Here is a 24,603-nt window from a genome sequence, read left to right on the forward strand (position 1 = left end):
ATTTTATTTTTACTATAAATACAAGTACACAAAAAATGCGTGCGATTAATTACAATAAGCTAATATAAGTCACATGAAATTACAAATCACGTGACTTCAATAACTGTACTGTACGGTAAATTTGGATAAAATTTTGTACAGTACAGTATAGCGCTTATTATAGTACTGTACTGTACTGTATGAACTTTAGTTAAAAACTTACCGTACAGTACAGTTTAGCTGACTGTACAGTACAATTTATAGATCTACCTTCAAACCACCTTGCCGCTTCATCTCTCATACAGCTACGAAGAACCCTTATTGCTCTCACTCGACCAGAAGGCGCACTGGCATTGGATTAATACCAACGGTATTAATATACCCTAAAAAGTTATCAATAAAAAGATTAAGGTCTTTATCCTCTCGCCATGAAATATGGGAGCAGCTATACCAATGGCAGTCATATCGTATTTTGTGGATTGTTAGGAGGAAGTGGAGGAGGGTTCAATTGTCTAATCCGAAACCATTGTACTTGAATTCTAAGAGCAGCTATCTGTTGAAAAAGTCTATTCCTAAGACGTCCCAATGTCTGAATCCCAAAACGTACTTTGTTAGTTGTAGATAGAGATGCGATCCAAAATCTGAAAATTCGGATCATCCGCCAATCCATCCGATCCGAACGGATAATGGATGCATCCAGATGGATTAAGGATATCCGTTTTAATCCAAAACAGCATCCAATAATCGTACAGAGATGCACAATCGCTCATTCGAATCGTCGTAATGAGACGATTTGAATGAGCTATTGTGCATCTCTGTACGATCACTGGATGCCAAGATATTTGGCAAAACGTCAAATATCGGCATTTTTATTTTACAATTATGCAAAATTTTACGTTTTGCCGTATATCTCGGCATCCAGTGATCATGCAGGGATGCACAATAGCTCATTCGAATCGTTGCACTGAGACGATTCGAATGAGCTATTGTGCATCTCTGTACGATCACTAGATGCCGAAATATTTGGTAAAACGTAAAATTTTGCATAATCGTAAAATAAAAATGCTGATGTTTCACGTTTTGCCAATTATCTCGGCATCCAGTGTATACATGTTGTCGCAACTTTCCAAAATTATGGCCAAATCCGAAAGGCCAAAACTTAGATCCGAAACCTCAGCCGAAATTCAAAAATCAAGCTGAAATCTGAAATTGTAGTCGGAGTACGAAAATCTGGACGAAATCTTTATTACGTGGTCCGAAATATTATTTTTTTTTAATGGGGACTCTTAAAGTTTTTGTAATTCTAGCTAACATTGTAATGCCGGCCAGAATTATGCATGTGTGACTTCGGATAAAAGTTTAGCCACCAGATAAGAATGTTACACAAGGAAAATTTCGCTCTGATGGAATTTTGTGTGTTACATAAATATTACACAAACTTGTAATGCGGGCCGAAATTCAATAATGCTGGCCAGAAAATTTCAGCTCAGTTTTCGACTTTCGACCAGAGTTTCATTTTGGAATGATTGGCCGAAGGTCGAATCCTGAAATTATGCCGAAATTGCCGAGTTTTGGCAACATGTATAATCCAGTGTATACATGCCACCCAAATTATTTTGGACTGCCGTAATTATAAGTAAAACCCAAATTCAATTATGGCATCCCAAATTATTTTGGCACTTTACATAGTAAATTATATATAAACCAAATGAATTATGGCATCCCAAATTATAATTATGGCATCCCAAAATAATTTGGGCAGCATGTATAATCTAGTGATAGTACAGAGATGTACTATAGCTCATTCGAATCGTCTCAATGCAATAATTTGAATGAGCTATAGTGCATTTCTATACGATCATTAGATGCTGAGATACCCAAAATTTGAAGTTAATCCGGATTATCTGAATTTAATCCTATGATAATCCGGATTGATCCGTGCGGATCACGGATTGTAAAATTTCATCCAGATCACATCTCTAGTTGTAGAGGTGCGCTCTGGATGAATCTGGTCAATCTGTCATCTAGATGATCACGTAATGGATCAATCCGGATTAAAAAAATCAGATCATCAGATTATCTGCAGTTTGACCGGATTGATTATAATTCTGGCCGAAATTAAATAATCGGCATGGAGTTATCCTTTTTAAGGTATGGGTAATGTTACATAAATCCAAAAAAGGCAATTTTGTTTCCCAACAAAAAATGAAATTTTGGGTTTCACAAGAATTTTAAAAAGGAAATTTTCACCAATCATTTAATTTCAGCCAGAATTTATGATTGCAGATTTAATTGTCATTACATACGACTACGTATATATCGATCATATCAATTTTGATGATATCCATTTCACAAAAAACCAGTTTTTCTAAATTTAGTTTCCGGTTATGTAACATAAAATTTTCTAAAAAGGAAATTTTTTTGTCAATTCCGTATAGAATCCAGTCATCCATCAGGTCTATTTAACGGATTCATTTGATTAATCTGAATTCATCTATTTGACAGATTGATCCTAAGATGACCGGATTGATCAGATTCAGAGCCTACCTCTAGCTAGTTGTGCATTAACCTGTCCAAGTTGCGTATTAGCCAATACAAGTTGTTTTCCAGTCTGAGTAGCCCTTAGCCACCAATGATTCAGAAGGATATTATCACGATTCACAGCATTTTGAGCCTCATTACGATCCCTTACTGCTTGAGTATAATCTGCTTGTAATATATTACATTAATGTCATGCCTGATTACGTTCACCTATAGCCCATCTACGAAGCTTTACCATAGTATCATAATCTCTTTGCAGGTTATGGTTTTCTTCTATAAAATTATCATTGGCAGCACGTATAATAATTAATTGTCGTTCTATGTTTCATCAAATTTATTTATCTGATTCTGTGCAAAAACTAACAAATCTTTTGTAATACCAAGTTCTTCATGTTTTGCTTTACAGCGTTGCATTAATATATTAATAATATGTTTGATTTGATTATTTGCCTCCAGTATCTCTGAATCAACAGTTAAACGACCCCTGGTAATTAATAAATTTGCATGAGCCTTAAGTATTCTAACTAATTCATCATCATCTTCTTCATTGGCCAAGTGTGCAGAAGACGGTCCAGTAGGTTCTGAAGGAGTATAAACTGGAATTAGTGTTGATGTCTACATCATATTTAAACTAAATTAGAATGAAATTCAAATGGATCTCTATGTATACAATTTAGACAAGTACATGACTGACTCAAGACAAAGCAATGAGTTTGCTCCATTATGGCCCTTTTGATTAGCCGTAGCAGGAAGTTCTGACTTAAATAAGACAACTATGATCATTAACTTATTAATGGGTGATAAGAAAGCAAAAGCGGATGGCAATCAGTATGTACTATGTGATGCAGTACTTTTAGTTAGTATATATTTTGATGAGCCAAAGTAGATAGTTGTACATGATTTTTTCGAAGAAGAAGAAATCCTATTCACTGCAGTAATCCATAGTGAGATTCCAGAGATTAACTCCTTTGATTCATCTCAAGCAACTGTAATAATCTTTGAGGATTTGATGAATGCACCTAAAAAAACACAGGATCTTATTACCAGATACTTCACATATGGACGATACAAGAACATCTTATGCATCTATGTAGCTTAGAGATTCTTTGCCATTCCTAAGGCTATTCGTGAAAATGTGAATTATATCTCCCTGCATGGAAGTCATAGAAGCTTTATAGATATCAAGAGGATCATCTGCCAATATACAGAAGAATATGAGTCATTAACTCCAGTAATTGATGATCTTACTCTGCAACGTGAATTTGTAGTGTTTGATCTCAAAAGATCTAAGAGTGACCCACTATCAATCCAGGTTAGATGGGATACTAGTCTCAGTTCGATCACAGAGCAATCTCAGTTCGATCCTAGTTCAATCTCAGTTCAATCTCAGTTCAATCCAAATTTGAACCCAGTTCGATCTGAGTCTGAACTCAATTCGATTGTAGTTCGATTAAAGTTCAGTCCATATGGACAGAAGGCTGTATCTGAAATAAAAAAGGATGGATACTTGATCGAGTTTGCTCAGGTATTTCCATCCCCTAAAGAATGTAAACATTTACTTATACCTGGTGTCTTAGCCAAGAATGCAGATACCTGGATTAAATACGTCTTTCGGAAAGCTTATGGACTCTCTGGTAAGATCTTGGGAGGAGACTTTCAGGACTTCTTAGCAAAAGTACAGGGTAGGACTGCAAAGACTGAAACTCTGAAAGCTGAGAATGTGAAGGAGTTATTCTTCCGATATAAAGCCCTGAAGTTTAGTTGCCTTCTGGATAATAAAAAAATAATAGAAGGTATTGAAGTCCTTCTACATATCTTTTCTAAGAGCCACATGGACCGTCGAGTATAAAGATGCATGTCGTAAATAAAGAATTTTGACATGTCAAAAATATTGAAAAAAAACAAACAATTCGTCAATGCAAATCAAAATGGTAAAAAGCTGAAATAAATTCGTCAAGTCGAAATTGGTGAAATTGTTGAAATAATGATTGGCTGCAGATCATCATTTTTTTGTGATGTAATGATGTGGCTGGCAAAATTGAATATAAATAAACACATCATAAAATCAAAAAAAAAAATATTTTTCTTCTTGATTTCACATGAAATATTATCAAGTATTTTTTTGTTTTAATATGTCAAAAACACCTTCCGCTATTCTTAATTCAAAGATTCGTGAAAAAAAAGCTTTTTTACCTGACAATGTTGAAAATTCAGTTTCAACAGTGCTTTCACATATTTGGACAGTAACAAATAAAAAATTGATTCGTGTGTTTTTGAACAAGATAAAGTGAGAATAATATTTAAGAAGAATGAAGGTCGCACGTATATTGACTTAAAAAAGTTGTCATCAAGTTTTACGTTCATCAATAAGGTATAAGATTTCCTCGTTTTTAGACAACTTTGTCCACTTTTTTTCATTTTGGATAATTTTGTCCACTTTTTTATCAGGTCTAAACAATTTTGTCCACTTTTTTATCGGGTTTGGACAATTTTGTCCACTTTTTTATCAGGTTTGATCACTTTTTACGGGTTTGAACAATTTTGTCCAATTTTTTTCGTTCTTGGTCATTCATTTCTATCCATTTTTTTTCATTTCTGAACAATTTTGTCCACTTTTTTTTTTATTTTTGGACAATTTTGTTCACTTTTTTGTTGGATTTGGTCACTTTTCTATAGGTTTGGACAATTTTGTCCACTTTTTTTCATTCTTGATTATTTATTTCTGATCTCTGTTTACTTTTTTTTTCATTTCTAAATAACTTTCATCAGGAAATTTGTTTAGGCGTAATTTAGTGTAATATTTCGAAGGTGGTGTAAAATTTTGAAATATTACACTAAAAACGTAATATTACAAAAGTTTACGTTCTTAAATTTAAATAATTATAGTAATTTAAGAATATCTCGCTATCTACTGATCCAATCAAGATGATCTATAGCTTATTGGAATCAGCTCATCAAGACAAATCGAATGGTAGTAAAATCGCATTTTTACAGTTGATAGAATGCTATATAGTATACAATAAAGTTTTAAATTAATAAAAAGCCATCTATCGAATATAAAGATGTGATTTTACTACCATTCGATTTGTCTTGATAAGCTGATTTCAATGAGCTATAGATCATCTTGATTGGATCAGTAGATAGCAAGATATTCTTAAATTACTATAATTATTTAAATTTAAGAGCATAAACTTTTGTAATATTACGTTTTTAGTGTAATATTTCGAAATTTTATACCACCTTCAAAATATTACACTAAATTACGCCTAAACAAATTTTCTGGTGTTGTCCACTTTTTTATCGGGTTTGGTCACTTTTTTACAGGTTTGGACAAATTTGTCCACTTTTTTTCGTTCTTGGTCATTCATCTCTGTCCACTTTTTTTTCATTTCTTGACAACTTTGTCCACTTTTTTATTGGGTTTGATCACTTTTTTACGGGTTTGGACAATTTTGTCCACTTTTTTTTGTTCTTGGTCATTCACCTCTCGTCCACTTTTTTTTTCATTTCTGGACAACTTTGTCCACTTTTTTTTTTATTTTTGGACAATTTTGTCCATTTTTCCCTTGGTATTAGAACAATTACATTTTTTCTGAATAAAATATTTTATTTTTTTAGGATAGTTTGACTGAACTCGAGAATTACAAGAATCTATATAAATTATACAAAAGTAAATATGATTCAGTATTGAATAATAATGCTAAATTACAGGCAAATATAAATTATAAGAATGATGTTTGGTTTTTAATTTATAAAATTTATATCTTACTTTTTTTATTACTTAATTTTTGATAATAGAACGAATACTCTAATCTTGGATTAGTAACGCCAGAAAATACGCATCCAGTTAGTATTGGTACAGCTGATACTATAATTTCAGATATGGATGAACCATTAAAACAATTGTTACAGTATTCAACACCTGAACATTTACCTGAATCCATAACATCAACTTCCTACTCAACATTATATCATAAAATTAACGACTCAGAACTTGCCCGTGCTCTAAATTGTGATTTAGCTTTAAATCACCTCACAACTCTTGATACACCGTCAAAAATTTGGTCAAATCTAAATAATCATTGCATTGAAAAATTTGGCAGCTAAAATTGCATAAAAAATAACGCTACCATTTCAAATATAACATGGGCCAAAACAACATTGTCAGGTTACCGCAACTGGAACATGATGCGAAATTATTATGATGATATTGATAAACAGATAGTAAAAATTAATAACTTCTGTAAGTAAAATTTATCAAATAAAATTATTCTTGATTACAAAATAATTATTCACATCTAAATTTTATAGGTTTTGTTGAAGATGAGGTTAATGATTCTCAGCCTATAAGTGAGGAATCAAGTAATCATGAAAGTTCCAAATTAAAATCACCTTCGCAAACACTATTAGCAAGTATCAAATTGAATCCACTTTCACAATCACCACTAGCAGCTGATGAAAGTACCAAAGTTAATAAAAGTACTGAATTAAATCCACATTCACAATCGCCACTGGCAGCTGATAAAAGTACTGAATCTAATAAAAGTACCAGATTGAATCTACCTCTATCAACAAAAGTACCAACAAAAAAGCTACCAGCAAAATCACAAGTAAAATCACCTACATTAAAGTCAGTAGAAAAAGTACCAAATGTGGAAGTGGCAGTAGTAGTAGAATCACCAACTTCAGAGCCATTAATTTCAGAAGTAGCAGATGAATCTCGAGTAGTACATACAGGATCCGGACATCACATATATAACTCACATTTGAGTTTTAGCAAATTCAATCAAAATTAGGTTAAACTCATAATTTTAGATAAAGCAAATTGATTGATAATTAATTAATAGTCATAATTATAAGTTTTAGCAAATTGTGTTGATTTTACAAAGTCATATTTTATATTTGAGCAAATTGGTACTTTTTTTTGAAGTTAACTTATCTTTTTTTTTAACTTTTATTGATAATATTTTTAAAAATATTAGTTTCAGGGTCAGGTTATATTTTGGCCAAAATTAAGTATAATTCCGGCCAAAATTAAGCATAATGCAGGCCAAACCCCGTTCAATTAGTTTTGCAACATTTTTTTTATTTTCAGTTTTTTGTGATTATCTCAGCATCCAGTGATCTGATTTATGCAGATTTTTTTTTTAATTTGTAGAGCTCGATGAGGGCTACAAAATAAAAAAAAAGTTTGCATAAATATTGGACCACTGGATGCTGAGATAATCGCAAAAAATGTGATTTTTTTTTGAAATTTATGCCAATTTGCTAAAAAGTTACACTCATATTTTGAGTTTTAGCAAATTAGTATAGATTTAAAATGTGATAATTTGATTTTTAGCAAATTAGGTCTATTTTAGCAGGAGCAAAAAGTGCTAAATTCATGCAGATCAGTTATGAGTTATATATGTGATGTCCGGGGTCCTGTACGTACATCATTTTCAAAAGTATTAACAAAAAAACGTAAGCATAAGTGTGTTGAAGTTTCAGTTTCTTCAGAAAATGATAGAGAAAGTGATCATGATGATAATAATGATAATGAAACTATTGTAAATGAAGAGTTAAATTCTACTCAGATGTTTTTGTTTAGTAAGGGAAGAAAACTATGTGAAATTTTGCTAGCAAATGATGAACATTTCGTTGCCTCAGAAAAATCAAAAACTACTGAAATATTTACTGCATTGGCCAAGTTATCAAAATTTGAAACAATTAAAGTAGTTGACAAGGAATCTGCTACTAAAAGGATAAATCAATGGAGAAATCAGGAAACGTATTGTGAAAAGCTGCTAATTGCAGCTGAATCTTTTAACTTATTGCATTTGGTGTCGTTGGTCCAAATTTATGATGATCTTACAAAGCTTGGTTCAGAATTAAAAGTTAAAAATGTAAAATCTTGGGTTATTTCGTTCATGCGATCTATACTTAAAATTGGCAGAAAAGCCGAACAAAGAAATAGGCTGGGTTGCGATAGGTTACGTAGGTTATTTAATGAAGGAATAATGGCTGCGCAACTTGCGCAAGCATGTGATTTTTATAATTATAATTTAATATAAATTTTAAACGTGAATAACTCCGTCAATATTGATGCTACAGATATGAAATACATATCATTAGAATCCTCTCGATGAGCTGAATCCAACCGCATAAAGATCATAAAAATCGAATTACTGGATGCGGAGTTCGTTAACTTTGAATTTTAAAATTATTGTTTACTATAAAAATTATAAGACTATTTAATACCAAATTTTAAACGTAAATAACTCTGTCAATATTAATGCTACAAATATGAAATACATATCATTGGAATCCTCTTGATGAGCTGAATCCAACCGTGTAAAGATCATAAAAATCAAATTACTGGATGCGGAGATCGTTAACTTTGAATTTTAAAATTATTGTTTACTATAAAAATTATAAGACTATTTAATACCAAATTTTAAACGTGAATAACTCCGTCAATATTGATGCTACAAATATGAAATACATATCATTGGAATCCTCTCGATGGGCTGAATCCAACCGTGTAAAGATCATAAAAATCGAATCACTGGATGCGGAGTTCGTTAATTTTGAATTTTAATATTATTGTTTACTATAAAATCATATGACTATGACATAATTTCAACCATTTTGACTTTTGGAGGGTTCAAGTCGAAATCATTTTGACCATTTCAACCATTTCGGAGGTCAAAATTAACCAATTTCAGTTTCATGTATACTACATACCTCCAATTTTTAAGAGATTTACTGATCAGATTTTAATGAAATTTATATCATTGGATTTGTCTTGATGCAAGGAATTTAATGGCAGTGAAACTATATTCCCAACATTAATATTGACTAAGTTATTATAAAAAATGTATTTTATAATATATATTATTAAATAACATATATAAAGCAAGCAATAATTGGTTACTTTTAATATAAAAAGTTTTTAAAATATATTTATTCAATATATTATTTTATATTTTTTATTACAATTTAACTTTGAATTAACTTAAACCTATCTATTAATTCATCAAAAAAAGTTTGATTATTTATTTCTAATATATAATTTGATAGATATTATTATTATTGCATAAATATTTAATAAAATAATATTTACAAACCAGGAATTAATTAACTGTTAATCTAAAAAAACAATATCAAATATCATCAAAATTATTAATTCAAATAAAATAATCAATATATTACTGAATACTAACTGCTAACATATTACTTTTAAATAATATATAGTATAAAAAATACATTTTTTATAATAAATCAGTCAATATTAATTTTAGAAATACAATTTCACTACCATTTAATACAAATCCAAAGATATAAATTTCATTAAAATCTGATCGGTAAATCTCTTAAAAATTGGGGTTTGTAGGATAAGAATTTAAACCTTTATAATTTGTAATTCCGGCCAGTTTTAAAATATAAACTTCGTAAATCTGTTCGAGATCTTAATTTTGCTTATATTCTGGTAATGGATGCAATGCTGGCCAGAATTATATGATCAGCGTAAAAATATCCTTTTTTGGAATACTTGTGAATCCAAAATCTCCAATTTTTGCGGGAAGTAAAATTTCCTTTTTTGGAAATCTGTATAATGTCACGTGATTAGTGACCAATGAGATTATTTGGGATTTGGTATATGTGTGACTGATCCTTGTCTGACATCGAAATTACTGTACAAAAACTGGTTCTAGTTTTACACAACACAGATGTCTACACGAAATTTTTCAGCGACGTTATTCTTTCGATCAGTCAGAAGAATGGAGTCTCTTGAACTTTATAAAGTACCTTGATTCGATAGAAAGTTTGCGCGACAGCTCTGCGCCACACCGCAAATATGGAATAATTCTAAATGGAATTAAGAATGATGAAAATGAGTCGCAGAAAAAAAGGGAAAGAGCTGAACAAGCACTGTCAACATACGAGGGAAGTTAAATTTTTTTTTATTGCTCTTATATATATTGCTTAGAGAAAAGTGTTTGGTCGAGTCTGATAATCCCGCCATCGAGTTGGTGGGTACACTGGTGCTAGGTCGAGTCCGAAATACCGCCGTCGAGTCGAAAGGTGCACCTTTTTGCTTAAAAATAAACACTGGATAAATCTGTGACTGGATATAAATAGTAAGACTAATTATAATTATTATCTCTTATTTTTTAGGATGAAAAGCGTTCTTCAGAGATCCAAGAATTTTGGCAACAGAAAAAACTTCAAATTTCACTTAAGGAAAAGACTATAAAAAGCACTGAAAGAATGATCAGCCATATTAATACAATACAGGATGAAGCAAGCGATATTTTAGTTCTTAGCAAGAGGGATAATCTAAGACGATTAAAATCAGGTATTTGTTGTTAAATTTACAGCTCCTCATTATTTTCCTTTGTTGACTCAGTTGATTTTTTTTACGTTAAATAGATCTTGGAGTTGGAGATAATATTGAAAATGGTGGACTTACGAAATCCCCTTATGAAGACCAAGAGGTATTTTTTTAGCTGAAAATAATTATCCGATAGAAACTAACTCCTTCTTTTGCATTTAGTCTGATGATGATTTCATGCCTGCCCGTCAACCAAAGCGAAAAAAGCCGTTATCTCTTTCGAAAAAGGTTAGGATATTGATAAGACCTTATGTCGCCCTGAATTTTATACAATAATTTTTAATGATTTATTATATCTACAGAATAAAGAGTCGGTTGGCTCAACTAAGAAAGTCAGTATTAAATGCATCCCTATGATTATAAGGATTTGTTACCGTGAATTCTTCTCAAAATTTTCTATTTTTTTTTTGCGTAAACAGGCCAAAACCATGAAAGACACGCTATCCTCATTACACAGAGTACCAAAACCATCGTCATCAGCAGGAGTGACAAAACCATTTTCATCAAGCTTAGAAAGCGCAATTAATAGTCCCGAACCACGTACTCCGCCTCATCGAATTTTTTCGTATAGTACTTCATCAGGTTCTTCCGTATGTAAAGAACATGGTTCTAAAGATGACACTTCTGAAGATGATCTCCTAATAAAATCCCCTGTTGATATCACCGTCGATTGTAAGCTAATTGTCAAGAATATGTGTGTTAGATCAAAAATGGAGCAATGGCATCGCTCACCGCCTCCGTCAAAGAAAATCAGACAGAAAAACATTACATAATTAAGTTTGTTTTTCATATCTTTACCATGCTATTGAAGATCAGTTGTTTTTGGACTGGTTTAAGTCAAATTTAGTGCATTGAGTAATTACTATTATTATTAACTTTATTGCTTGCTTGTGTTTCAACAGGGGTGAATCAACCTTGCAATGCTCTGCTGATCAGCTGAACCAATCATTAAGAGACGATGATCGATGATGTACCGGAAATAAATTGACGCAATTATATCAATGATTTGGAGGTATCAACTTTGGAAGTTTCAGAATTTCCATCATGTCCTGACCATACCCACTATGTTGGGGATAGAAATAAAACCGCCAAGATGCTAAAGATCATACTGAACTTTATTAAAGTCAACTATCCAGGCGATTTCGGAGAGTTTAGAAGAATAAAAGTATACGGCGTTCAAATATATGGTAAGTTCTATGGCTGGATCAATATTTCCATTATAAGTAAATTCTAATTTTCTTCATAAATCCATACAGATCATGACTTTTATATTTACAGCATGTGTATGCCCTTTGCTGGTGTATATTATTTTAAACTCGAAAAAAAGTTTTCTTATTCAACAATACCAGCTTTGCTCTTCAAAGAGTTACTAAATTTCACCTCAAACTTGTAGACGATGCGAGTAAGTTTTTGCATGAAATGTTTAAATACATATAAAGATATTGATTGATGTAATGTTATTCTTGAAAATTAGGATATGATTATTTCGAGTACTAAGAGTGTAATGTCTTATATTACAAATCCTATTTCCGAATCAAGTAATGATGCTAAGATCGATAAAGTGAAAACTTCTCCTAGAAAAAAGAATAATAATTAGGTTAAACTGGTTAAATCGGTGGATTGGTCAAAAAAATTATGTATATCTACTGTATCTACGTGTTTATCTCGTATTCTTTAACATAATATAGTAATGTAAATTGCATGTAGTTCGTATGCTATTAATTATATAATCCATATAATATTTTTGCTTGAAGTAAAAAATTTGTTTGTTTGGCTAATGCGTGTATGCTACATGTGAAATAATACATGCCTGTATAGAAAATTTTCTTTATTGGTGTTTCAGAAATCAGAACAGAATGTGCACATGATTTTTTTTTATGTATATGGAATATAATATAACATGAGAATAAATGCAAAAGGGCAGAAACGAACCCTACTCATCCAATTTTAAGGCGTGTTCCATCCTAATCTATTAGCGAGAGGATCATCAATTGGCTTAGTGAAATCAAAAACTACGAAATTCTGATCTCGCAAATGTTTGTCAATAATCTTAGATGCTTTTTTTGGATCGTCTGTATATTGACGCATGATTCTTCTCAAGATTCACTTCCTCGGAATATAACTAGATGTGAGATATTTTCACGAATTATCTTTTGTACAGCTTGATATTTTTGGGTCACATATATTGATGAAATATTTTGATGCCGACCACTAATGAAATAGGGAATAATTCGATCTAGAGTCTTTTTTGATTCAGCACAAAGATCTTTGAATACAACAACTGTACTTCAGCACTTTGGCCTGGGGAGAATTTAGTTATATTGGGAATCTTATCAGGTGTTATTCTTTTAAATGTGACATCCTCTCGATATGGTTTTGGGCTATTCATAAAAATCTGAAAGCTGGTTTGTACTAGTTGCCACTTTGGCTCAGAGTGCTTTCCTACCAATATAAGGTTATCATTCCTAATATACCACTCCCCCTTTTTTCCTTTAAATATGCGCTGAAGTTTATTACCAAGCATAAGATTTACAACCATATTTGTCTTTCCGCTATGAGACCCTCCACAGACTAGGAGGCGAAAAGGCCAATCCGGTGCAAATCCGTTAGATTTCATATGCTTCAAAGATTCTTTGGATATCTCATCAATGGCGTATACATATATAGGTATACTCTTCTCTTTCATTCTAATTAAGCTAAGTAACACTAAATTATTATATTGAAAAAAGAATTTTAGTGAAACAAACATTTAAAGTTTTATTTTATTCTATAAGACCCAATTCTCGAAAATGCTTTGAAATAACTATGTATGGGTCTTCGTAATATCAGACATACCTTAGAACAATCTGATTTTCTTCACATAATTCTTTCTTGAGCTGATCCCATTCTTGCTGTTTGATAAAATTATTGGGATCATCTTTATAAAAGAATTTTATATATTTCCCATGTTGTTTTCCTTGCACTTCAACTGCAAAACCATGGTGGTAATAAGGAATATCAAGTTCCAATCCTCTTAGATGCTCTAATGTTTTTAGAAAATCAGGTTTACGATTTTTTGAGGGTGGTCTAAAGATGCATGTCGTAAATAAAGAATTTTGACATGTCAAAAATGTCGAAAAAAAATAAACAATTCGTCAATACAAATCAAAATGGTAAAAAGCCAAAATAAATTCGTCAAGTCAAAATTGGTGAAATTGTCGAAATAATGATTGGCTGTAGATCATCATTTTTTTGTGATGTAATGATATGGCTGGCAAAATTGAATATAAATAAACACGTCATAAAATCAAAAAAAAAAATATTTTCTTCTTGATTTCACATGAAATATTATCAAGTATTTTTTTGTTTGAATATGTCAAAAACACCTTCCGCTATTCTCAATAATTCAAAGATTTATGGAAAAAAAGCCTTTTTACCTGAAAATTCAGTTTCAACAGCGCTTTCACATATTTGGACAGTAACAAATAAAAAAATTGATTCGTTGTTTTTGAACAAGATAAAGTGAGAATAATATTTAAGAAGAATGAAGGTCGCACGTATATTGACTTGCAAGAGTTGTCATCAAGTTTTACGTTCATCAATAAGGTATAAGATTTCCTCATTTTTGGACAATTTTGTCCACTTTTTTTCATTTTGGATAATTTTGTCCACTTTTTTATCAGGTTTGGACAATTTTGTCCACTTTTTTATTGGATTTGGTCACTTTTTACGGGTTTAGACAATTTTGTCCAATTTTTTTCGTTCTTGGTTATTCATTTCTATCCACTTTTTTTCATTTCTGGACAATTTTATCTACTTTTTTGTTGGATTTGGTCACTTTTCTACAGGTTTGGACATTTTTGTCCACTTTTTTCGTTCTTAATCATTCATCTCTGATCTCTGTCCACTTTTTTTTTCATTTCTGGACAACTTTGTCCACTTTTTTTCGTTCTTGGTCATTCATCTCTGTCCGCTTTTTTTCATTTCTTGACAACTTTATCCACTTTTTTATTGGATTTGATCACTTTTTTACAGGTTTGGACAATTTTGTTCACTTTTTTTTGTTGTTGGTCATTCATCTCTATCCACTTTTTTTTTCATTTCTGGACAACTTTGTCCACTTTTTTTTTATTTTTGAACAATTTTGTCCATTTTTCCCTTGGTATTAGAACAATTACATTTTTTCTGAATAAAATATTTTATTTTTTTAGGATAGTTTGACTGAATTCGAAAATTACAAGAATCTATATGAATTATACAAAAGTAAATATGATTCAGTATTGAATAATAATGCTAAATTACAGGTAAATATAAGTAAATTATAAAAATGATGTTTGGTTTTTAATTTATAAAATTTATATCTTACTTTTTTTATTACTTAATTTTTAATAATAGAACGAATTGCAAAAGTACTTTAATCTTGGATTAGTAACGCCAGAAAATACGCGTCCAGTTAGTGTTAGTACAGCTGATACTATAATTTCAGATATGGATGAACCATTAAAACAATTGTTACAATATTTAACACTTGAACATTTACCTAAATCCACAACATCAACTCCCTACTCAACATTATATCACGAAATTAATGACTCAAAACTTGCCCGTGCTCTGAACTGTGATTTAGCTTTAAATCACCTCACAACTCTTGATACACCATCAAAAATTTGGTCAAATCTAAATAATCGTTGCATTGAAAAATTTGGCGGCCAAAATTGCATAAAAAATAACACTATGTATCATTTCAAATATAACATGGGCCAAAACAACATTGTCAGGTTACCGCAACTGGAACATGATGTGAAATTATTATGATGATATTGATAAATAGATAGTAAAAATTAATAACTTCTGTAAGTAAAATTTATCAAATAAAATTGTTCTTGATTACAAAATAATTATTCACATCTAAATTTTATAGGTTTTGTTGAAGATGAGGTTAATGATTCTTAGCCTATAAGTGAAGAATCAATTTTTTTATAAAGGGTGCATTTACAGAATACATATATATATAAACCGTGTATTTAGCATTAAAGCCCAAGTTGGGACTAGATAAAAAGTGCATTTATAGAGGGTATGCATTTATAGAGAGTGCATTTATAGAGAGTTGACTGTAATATAGTAATTTTATATTAAAAATAATACACTGAGTTTAATAAAAATTAAAAAGATACTATTGACAGATAATTAATAAAACATTGAAAAAAAAAATGAAATTTCATCAAAAAAAAATTTTTGTTTATGTATTTACAGTATATAAAATTGTGAAATATAGTACAAAATTAGTAACACTCACCATTAGTGAAAATAAAATAAAAATTAATTATAAATTCAATATATAATATTTTAAAAAGTTATATAAATATGAAAAATAAGCAACTAAAAACTCTTAGTATTTTAAAATAATACCAAAAATATGCAATTTAATTATCTTACATAGTATAAAATTTTCTTAAAATTAAGCATTATAAAATTCTTACATCATAAAACTTTACTATGTTGGCTAAGCACCTTGGTACCTTACATATATAAGCATTTTCTGGGATCCTATGGTAATATAAATAACAATAGTAAAGATAAAAAAAAAGAGACTTATTAATAAATTAAGCTCTACTATAATATTATTAATGAATGGCTTAATTCTTTAAGAAAAATAAAGAAATAAATATTAGTGGTATAAATTTAAATTTTAACAATAATACAGTACTGGTAACTAAAGAAAAGGGCACTTTAATTTTGCACTTGTATTCAGATGATGAAGGATGTCAGAAGCCTAAATATCAAGCTCAATTAAGGTTACCTGCTTAAACCTCTCCAAAATTCTACGATTAGTTTCTCCAAGATTTTACCATAATTTTATTATAGTTTCGGCAAGGTTTCAGCAGTTTCAGCAGTTTCAGCAGTTTAGCATTTATAATAAGTTTTGTCAGGTTTCGCTTTTCTTTAGAGTTTCATCAACTTTTAATAAGACTTTTATATAGTTTCAGCAAAGTTTCACCATTTCAGCATTTCGCCAATTTGCCAAAACCCCCTAGTTTTTTCAGCAACCTTAAGCTCAATATTGCATGAGAAATAAAGAACCATATGTTTATATTCAATTATTAGATGAAGGTAATTGATTACCAAATAATGAAAAGAGCCAGAAGTTTAAATATTAAGCTCAATTAGAGTTCCGAAAATAACTTGCATAAATTCGTATTTTTGACTCGCATAATTGTAAATTTCCATTTAATTATATTCTAACTTAATAAAAAGTACTTTAAAATTAAGGTTTTTGACTTGTGACTCAACTCAACTCAACTCATTATTAGGAGCTCTAGGCTCAATATAGAAAGGGTAAAAAGAGACTTTATGAAAGAAAATTGTTACCTGTTAAAGAAAATCTGAGATTATCTGAGAGACCGCCTAAGGGACTATCTGAGAAACTACCTGATGAAGAAAATCTGGGACCTGTCAAAGAAAATCCAGGATTTGAAAAATTTGAAGAAGGATCATTAGACAACAAAAGTGATGGAAAAATCATAAAAAGAATAAAAAAAAGTATAATCTTAATGACAAAACTGTAAATCTTAATAAAGATCTACACAATTTATTTATAAATTGCCAATTTGTTCTCCAATTTGTGATAAAAAGATTTTCTTCTGAAATGAATTGTACAGACAAATCATTATAAATCATCTAATAAATGATTCAGAATTTTCATTTTTAAAAGGCTTCTAACAAATTGACAACTTTGCGAATAATTTAATTTTAACAGATATTACTATACATGAAGTCAAAATTAAAGCCCAAAAGTAGAAATATTTCAAAATTAAAAGTCAAAATGGTTAAAATTACATTATAGTTATGTGATTTTTATAATTATAATTTAATATAAAATTTTAAACGTGAATAACTCTGTTAATATTGATGCTACAGATACAAAATATATATCATTGGAATCCTCTTGATGAGCTAAATCCAACCGCATAAAGATCATAAAAATTCGAATCACCGGATGCAGAGATTGTTAACTTTGAATTTTAAAATTATTGTTTACTATAAAAATTAAGACTATTTAATACCAAATTTTAAATGTAAATAACTCCTTCAATATTGATGCTACAAATATGAAATATATATCATTGGAATCCTTTTGATGAGCTGAATCCAACCGTGTAAAGATCATAAAAATTGAATCACTGGATGCGGAGTTTGTTAACTTTAAATTTTAATATTATTGTTTACCATAAAATCATATGACTACTTTACTAAAAATGGCCAATTTTTTGAAATGATTTTGTAATAATTTTAAAATATTACAAAAATACATTTAATATATCAAAATGTTTTTATTATATTTTTATTATTATTTTGTAATTATATTGTATCTAGGTCTATAAAAATAACTCAAAATAATATCACAATAATTTTTTAATATTTTTGTTATTATTTTTAATATTTTAATCTTAAAAATACCTCAAATATATCTTGATATATTTTAAAAATTTTACAAAATAATTGCACAAGCCATTGTATCTAGATCTATAAAAATATTTCAAAAAATTGGCTATTTTTAGTAAAGTATGACGTAATTTTGACTATTTTGACTTTTGGAGAGGTCTAAGTCAAAATCATTTTGACCATTTTGACCATTTCAAAGGTTGAAATTAACCAATTTCAGTTTCATGTATAGATATTATTTCCTTAAATCATATTAAAGTTTCATTTATAGCTAATGACGAAAATAATATTAAATATGTATTACATAAATTAGTGGAAAATATTTTCAATTCTGTTGCAGGAAGTACAAAAAGTTAAGTCACCAAAGATATCTTGCAATGTAAAGATCTATACTTTTATATGGAAGTTTGGAAATCATATATCTGCTTACAGGCATTCCGTCTATTCTGCAAATCTTAAATAAAATAAAGAAGAAACAACCCGTTCATAAGTCAAAAAAAAAATAATAGAAGAATATCCTAATATAAATCTTGAAGATTTAGATTTAATTCTCCAGATCTCGCCAAGAACTGATATACCATTTGACAGTGTTGGACTATGACCTAAAATAATCTATATGACCTCTATGACTGGTTATAGGTCATTTGGTCATTTTAAAATTATCTAATCATATGACTTTGGTTATATATTATTTACCAATCAAATTTTAGTAAAATTTTAATATTAGATTAATTAAAAGTGTAATTCTGGCCAGAATTAAAGATCAGTATCAAAATTTCCTTTTTTGTAATAATTGTGTAATTTAAAATTCCAAATTTCATAAGAAATAAAATTGTCTTTTTAGGAAATTTGTGTAATATCATGTGATATAATTTTGCAAATTTTGTAATTTTGGCCAAAATTCTTAATTTCAGCCTAATTATGACCAAATGTCATATGACTATTAAGTCATAATACATATGATCAAAGTCATTTCAAAATTTTCATATAACCTGGTCATTGTCCATCACTGCCATTCGACGCGTCTCGTCAAGACAAATCCAATGATATATGACTTGACTTTGTACGATCACTATGTAGATGGATGGCTATTCGATTTTTCGCATTTTTATAAAAATCAGATTAAATCAAACTGAACTGCTAGTTTTTCAATTCAGTTCTTACGAATTTTGGCTCTAATCCAAACCGTCTATAATCCAGACCAAACTGACCTATTTAGAGCTTTACTAGAACTCCGAAAAATACATATGGAAGTCATAAATGATCGGCAAGATTTTGGCCTAAAATAAGCAACTTTTCAGGGCCAAAATTATGATAATGCTAGCCAGTATCAAAACAGACAATAAAATTTAGGCCAGTACTATCTAAAAAAGGCAAGATTTTCATGAAAATTTAGGTTCTTTTTAAGCAAACTCAAATGTGACCTTTTTATGTATTTTTTGGGGTCTTGCTTTACTTTTATTGTAATTTATTATAATAAACATTATATTATTAAATGAAAATAAATTTCTAAAAATAAATTTCTAAATATATTTTCATTAATTTCATGTAATTATTATATTATTTACTAATTTGTAATATCTTTAGGTTTAATTTTAAAAAAAAAGCAAAAAATAAGAAAAAATGTGTTAATATTGTTTTATAATATAATTTTATAATATATATTATATTACTTATTATATAATTTTAAAAAACCAAAAACTAAAAAATAAAAGATAAAAAAATGTATTAATATTATTTTATTATTTTATAATTTTATAATTATATATTATACTACTTATTGCATAATTTTAAGAAAAAGCTGGTTTGTTTTATTTTAATAAAATTTATATTAAAAGAATATTTTTAAAGAAAAAAAAGAATATTAGTAATATTTAGTGTTCCGTATGAATCAAATTTTTCCTCTAAAATTTGATTTAATTTGGACTTGATTTGGACTTGATTTGACCTCCAAAAATTATTATCTCAGGATTTAGTGATTCAATTTTGATCTTTTTTTAATCAATAGGTCTCATTGCTCTGATCAAAATTAAAAAAAAAATCATTGAAATTGGACTACTAGATCAAAGTTATTCGCAAAATACGGTTTTATTATTCGGAAGCAATCAGAGTCACACTATGTCATGAATCAATTTGTACAGAACACTAGTAATATTTTTAAATTTAAAAATAATTAAATCCTTTTTTTAATTTATAATTTTAAAATTTTTGGCTAAAATTTAAATATAAAAATACTTTAAAATAAAAAAAAAATATTTTTAATATAATAAACAAATAAAATTTTTTTTAAAACAATTCATTTTTACCAGTTTTTACTGAATAATTTAAATAATTTGTTTTTTTTTAAAAAAAAAATTTAAAAAATTGATTATTAAATATCAACTGATCAGATCAGTAAATTGAATCAGTAAGTCACATAACTATTAACCAATATCAAAACTTATTTTTTTTAATTTTTATTTTTATGGATAGTTCAGCTTTTTCAAGTTGTATTGATTATTGGCTCAAGCTTTTTAAACTAAACTTATTATATAATTTAAAATATAATTTCTTAATTATTATATAACTGTAATTGCTAATTTTTATGTAATAAATGAAAACTATTTACAATAAAATATTTACATTGGTCCAAACTACTAATAAACTTATTAAAAAACACTTCTTTAGCTACACCATATAGTATTTTTATAATCATCCCATTTTTTTCAGTGTGACTACTATATAGGGGGTTGACTGTATATTCTAAACTTTATATTAGTTTATTGTCACAGAACAAGTAATTTTTGTTAAGAGTGTTAAGATCCGCGCCAGAAAAAACATAATGCTGGGCAGAATTATAATTAGTAACTGATGGCACTATAAATCATGTGACTCTAATTATTGTAGTATTTAAAATCTGTAAAATCAGATATTTAAATTTACAATCCTAGTGCGTTTCTGAATACTTTGCTTTGAGTACATATCATATTATTATGACCGATACATTTTGCAGTGTATTATCGATCAATGGATCTCACTGATTTCTCAGGAAAGGTTTAATGATAATTTGGGTGACTTACTGTGATTGTGATAATGGTAGTTGCTAATTTATAATTAAAACCTTTTTGCGTAGAAATTAATTTTTTTTTTCATAAATACCGGTGACATTCGTTCGCAAGGTAATCTGACTTTTGGCCACATTATTAATTGTGACACAGTAAACAAACATACGAGTCACAATCATATTGACCGTAACGATTATGGTTGCAATTTGGTTTATTCTTCTTGTTCTGCCATAATGGGACCAGCCGAGACCAGAGTCCATCATCATTGGATCGCTGTAACTTTCACCATTTCCGGCTCTAATGGATCCTGTTGGGGAACGTTGAGTGTTGAGCATGCACAGTTTAATAATCAACATTATTGGTTCATATACTCAAGGAGACACAATATATATGATATAAATAGAAAATTATTTATTTATTTATATGTTGCAATTTTTATATATAAGCCGCGGCATCTATTTTTGTAAGCGCCGAAGAAATGAATATTTATCCGATTTACGCCACATAAATTAATGTTTATTTGATTTCTGAACTTTACATTCACAAGAATTTATTATATATGAACGATATTCAAAACAAATTAGAGTAAAAAGAATTTTTATTTATTTATTTTTTTTTATTATGAAACGAACTGAAGTGTAAATATATAACGTGATTAATAAAAATTTCCAAAGGTTGATTGGTTAAAAATCATTTAAAAACTAATAACATATAATAACATATATGTAATACGAAATTAAAAGAATCTAGAATCTATAAATTATGTATTACATAAAAAAGCCTTTAAACAATGTAACTTCCTTTTTTAAAAAAAAGCATGTGGATCTTTATTTGGTTTGAATCGTAAAAATTTTGTCAACTCTTTGCGAATTTATATAAAAAAAAAGGGTAACAATAATAAATGGCATTTATTTTATTTACTTTGGGGATAAAAAATGATTACACGTGAAAAAATTATTAAAGATTACATTTGTTTAGATTTTATTATTATTAAAATTTATTTTTGTTTGCCTTAATCTATACAAGAAATGGTTCGATCGAAAACTAAATTTCAATGGAATATTCAAAAATAATAATTACGATATTATGTTATAAGAGATGAATTCAAACTTGATCAATTATGAAAACATGAAAAAAATTAGTAAACAAAGAAGTAGTTTAAATTGTTGCTTGGCATATTTTATATTATATGATCAGCGCAGCGATTTTCGGGTTTTAGTAGAATTAATATATAAAGGAATGAATTATGGTCTTAATTACTTTAAATAGTTAAATAATGTTTAAGTTTTTTTTTGTCCGTTAAAATACCCAAAAAAAAAAAATTTCGATGCTTATGATTGGTATGTGAATGTATGTGTATGTGAATTTCTAATTGACATCTGACTCACAAATATGAATAAAAATTCATCAAAAAAGGAAAGTATGTAAGAGAAGAATTATGTCACTATTTTGATATTTTGCAGTATTAAAAGAATGCTACGCCATAACAATTATGTTATTTTGGAAGTACAAAAAGTATAAAGTCAGCATAATATTATCTAAATTAGAAAAAAAATAGAACACAGCATATGCCATCTTGCAGGAGTAAATGATTTTGTAAGCAGAAAACGATCAAAAGTTTTAGTTCAAATTCGTTTTATGCAATTAAGGAACCTTGTTTTTTTTTGCGGAGTTGGCATATTTTACGTAATATTTTACTTGCCGGGAATCCTGGGAAAAAAATAAAATGGTATAATGGTTAAAAAACCAATGAAATTTCCGATGTTCCAAATTTTTTTTTGTGTTGCCAAATCCTATAATTAAATATTTTACACTACATCAATAATATTTTATTTTTAATTTAGAATTTTATTCTATAATGAATTTGGATTGGTCGTTTAAAAAGATAATTTTAATAATATGTTTGAAAAATATATTTTTAATAAAAAAAGGCGTATTATTTAATTTTATAATTGTATCACAGGCAACAAGCCAACTAAACATTTTTGTGTGCACAATAGATGATTTGTATATTAAAAGGGAATATTATTCTTGATTCTTAATCCGGAACTGTTCTACGAATTTAGTTTTATAAAAATATTTTTTTTTGTGTAAATAAAAAAATCAAGTTTTAGGAAATTTCTTCTCAAAGAAATGAACTCCAAAATTATATTAGGAAAATGGAAAATTTATTCATAATACTAAATTAATCTAAAATATCACAGGATATTATGTCATAGGTCAGAATTCATAATCGAGACCTTAGCGATTGGAGGTTAAATAAGATTATTGCTTTTGATAAACATTAAGTGAGTAATTAAATGGTTACACAGCCTTAATACATATACGTATCGTTCATTATCAATAATTTATGATTATACGCCTTCTATGTATAATTACCGAGTTCAAGCGCATATACAGTATATACAGTATACATGTATATATATATTTTCTTTTATCAGTCATCTTTATCAATCTAATTATTTCAACTATAATCTAATCGATAATTGAAATGTTTCTATGGTAAAAAAAATTTTGTAATTTTTTCACTCTTAAATCTTACAAATTTTTTCTTTATTGTATGTTAACACGTGCGAAAAAATATACAGAGCATTTTAAATGAGATTAATAATATGCAACTTTCGCAGAGAATTGTGTTTCTTCTAAATTTGGATAAAAAGGGAATATGTTTGATTGAAAATACAATATACATTATGAAAATTCTTTACTTGATTTAGCTTTGTTCCGCTGCATAACTATCGAATCTTTTTGGGATCAATCACAAAATATCACGGAAATGATTTTCGAAGAGTGTAACAAAATTAAGAATAGTGACACTTGTAATGCTTCGTTTTACATAAAACTTGCATCAAAAAACCTTACACTAATAAAAGATAAACATAACAAATTATTTTCGGCTATTCCACGGAGAGTAAATATGTTAGATTGGCGCATTCTTTTTTAAAATTCAATTCTTTTAAAATTATAAATAGACGTTTAGTTTCAAAAATAATCTCGTTTCAAAAAAAAAATTCATTCTCAAACAAAAACCCCTAAATATTTCGAATTATTAATGTTCAGGATTCTTTTTTTTTTAAAAAAAAAATAATGAAATAGTGGAAATTCCAATACTTTTTCCGAAATTAATCCAAATATTTTATAAATATTATTCAAAATAGATAAATTTATTCTATTTATGAAACCTTTTTTTTTTTATTACAAGATAATTTTTTTTAGATAAAAAAATTATTCATCATTATC

At 28.6% G+C, this 24,603-nt stretch overlaps 5 protein-coding genes across 5 annotated transcripts; all 5 read left to right on the forward strand.

The window, feature by feature from the left end:
• Nucleotides 1-6,402: 6,402 nt before the first annotated feature.
• Nucleotides 6,403-6,627, forward strand: OCT59_010457 (uncharacterized protein; the record flags this gene model as incomplete). The annotated part of the gene is made up of 1 exon (XM_066133021.1): nucleotides 6,403-6,627. The coding sequence occupies one exon, from the start codon at nucleotides 6,403-6,405 to the stop codon at nucleotides 6,625-6,627; it is 225 nt and encodes a 74-aa protein (XP_066000609.1).
• Nucleotides 6,628-6,705: 78 nt separating this feature from the next.
• OCT59_010458 (uncharacterized protein) lies at nucleotides 6,706-7,316 on the forward strand (the record flags this gene model as incomplete). Its single annotated transcript, XM_066133022.1, has 2 exons — nucleotides 6,706-6,763; nucleotides 6,832-7,316. 2 exons carry the CDS (start codon nucleotides 6,706-6,708, stop codon nucleotides 7,314-7,316), a joined length of 543 nt encoding a protein of 180 aa, XP_066000610.1.
• A 600-nt stretch (nucleotides 7,317-7,916) lies between these two features.
• OCT59_010459 (uncharacterized protein) lies at nucleotides 7,917-8,573 on the forward strand (the record flags this gene model as incomplete). Its single annotated transcript, XM_066133023.1, has 1 exon — nucleotides 7,917-8,573. One exon carries the CDS (start codon nucleotides 7,917-7,919, stop codon nucleotides 8,571-8,573), a length of 657 nt encoding a protein of 218 aa, XP_066000611.1.
• Nucleotides 8,574-10,232: 1,659 nt separating this feature from the next.
• Nucleotides 10,233-11,670, forward strand: OCT59_010460 (uncharacterized protein; the record flags this gene model as incomplete). The annotated part of the gene is made up of 6 exons (XM_066133024.1): nucleotides 10,233-10,307; nucleotides 10,681-10,861; nucleotides 10,936-11,000; nucleotides 11,060-11,125; nucleotides 11,200-11,229; nucleotides 11,317-11,670. 6 exons carry the CDS (start codon nucleotides 10,233-10,235, stop codon nucleotides 11,668-11,670), a joined length of 771 nt encoding a protein of 256 aa, XP_066000612.1.
• A 2,579-nt stretch (nucleotides 11,671-14,249) lies between these two features.
• OCT59_010461 (uncharacterized protein) lies at nucleotides 14,250-15,691 on the forward strand (the record flags this gene model as incomplete). The annotated part of the gene is made up of 3 exons (XM_066133025.1): nucleotides 14,250-14,354; nucleotides 15,088-15,180; nucleotides 15,272-15,691. 3 exons carry the CDS (start codon nucleotides 14,250-14,252, stop codon nucleotides 15,689-15,691), a joined length of 618 nt encoding a protein of 205 aa, XP_066000613.1.
• Nucleotides 15,692-24,603: the final 8,912 nt, after the last annotated feature.

This window comes from Rhizophagus irregularis, chromosome 18 (assembly GCF_026210795.1).
Source record: "Rhizophagus irregularis chromosome 18, complete sequence".
NCBI lineage: Eukaryota > Fungi > Glomeromycota > Glomeromycetes > Glomerales > Glomeraceae > Rhizophagus > Rhizophagus irregularis.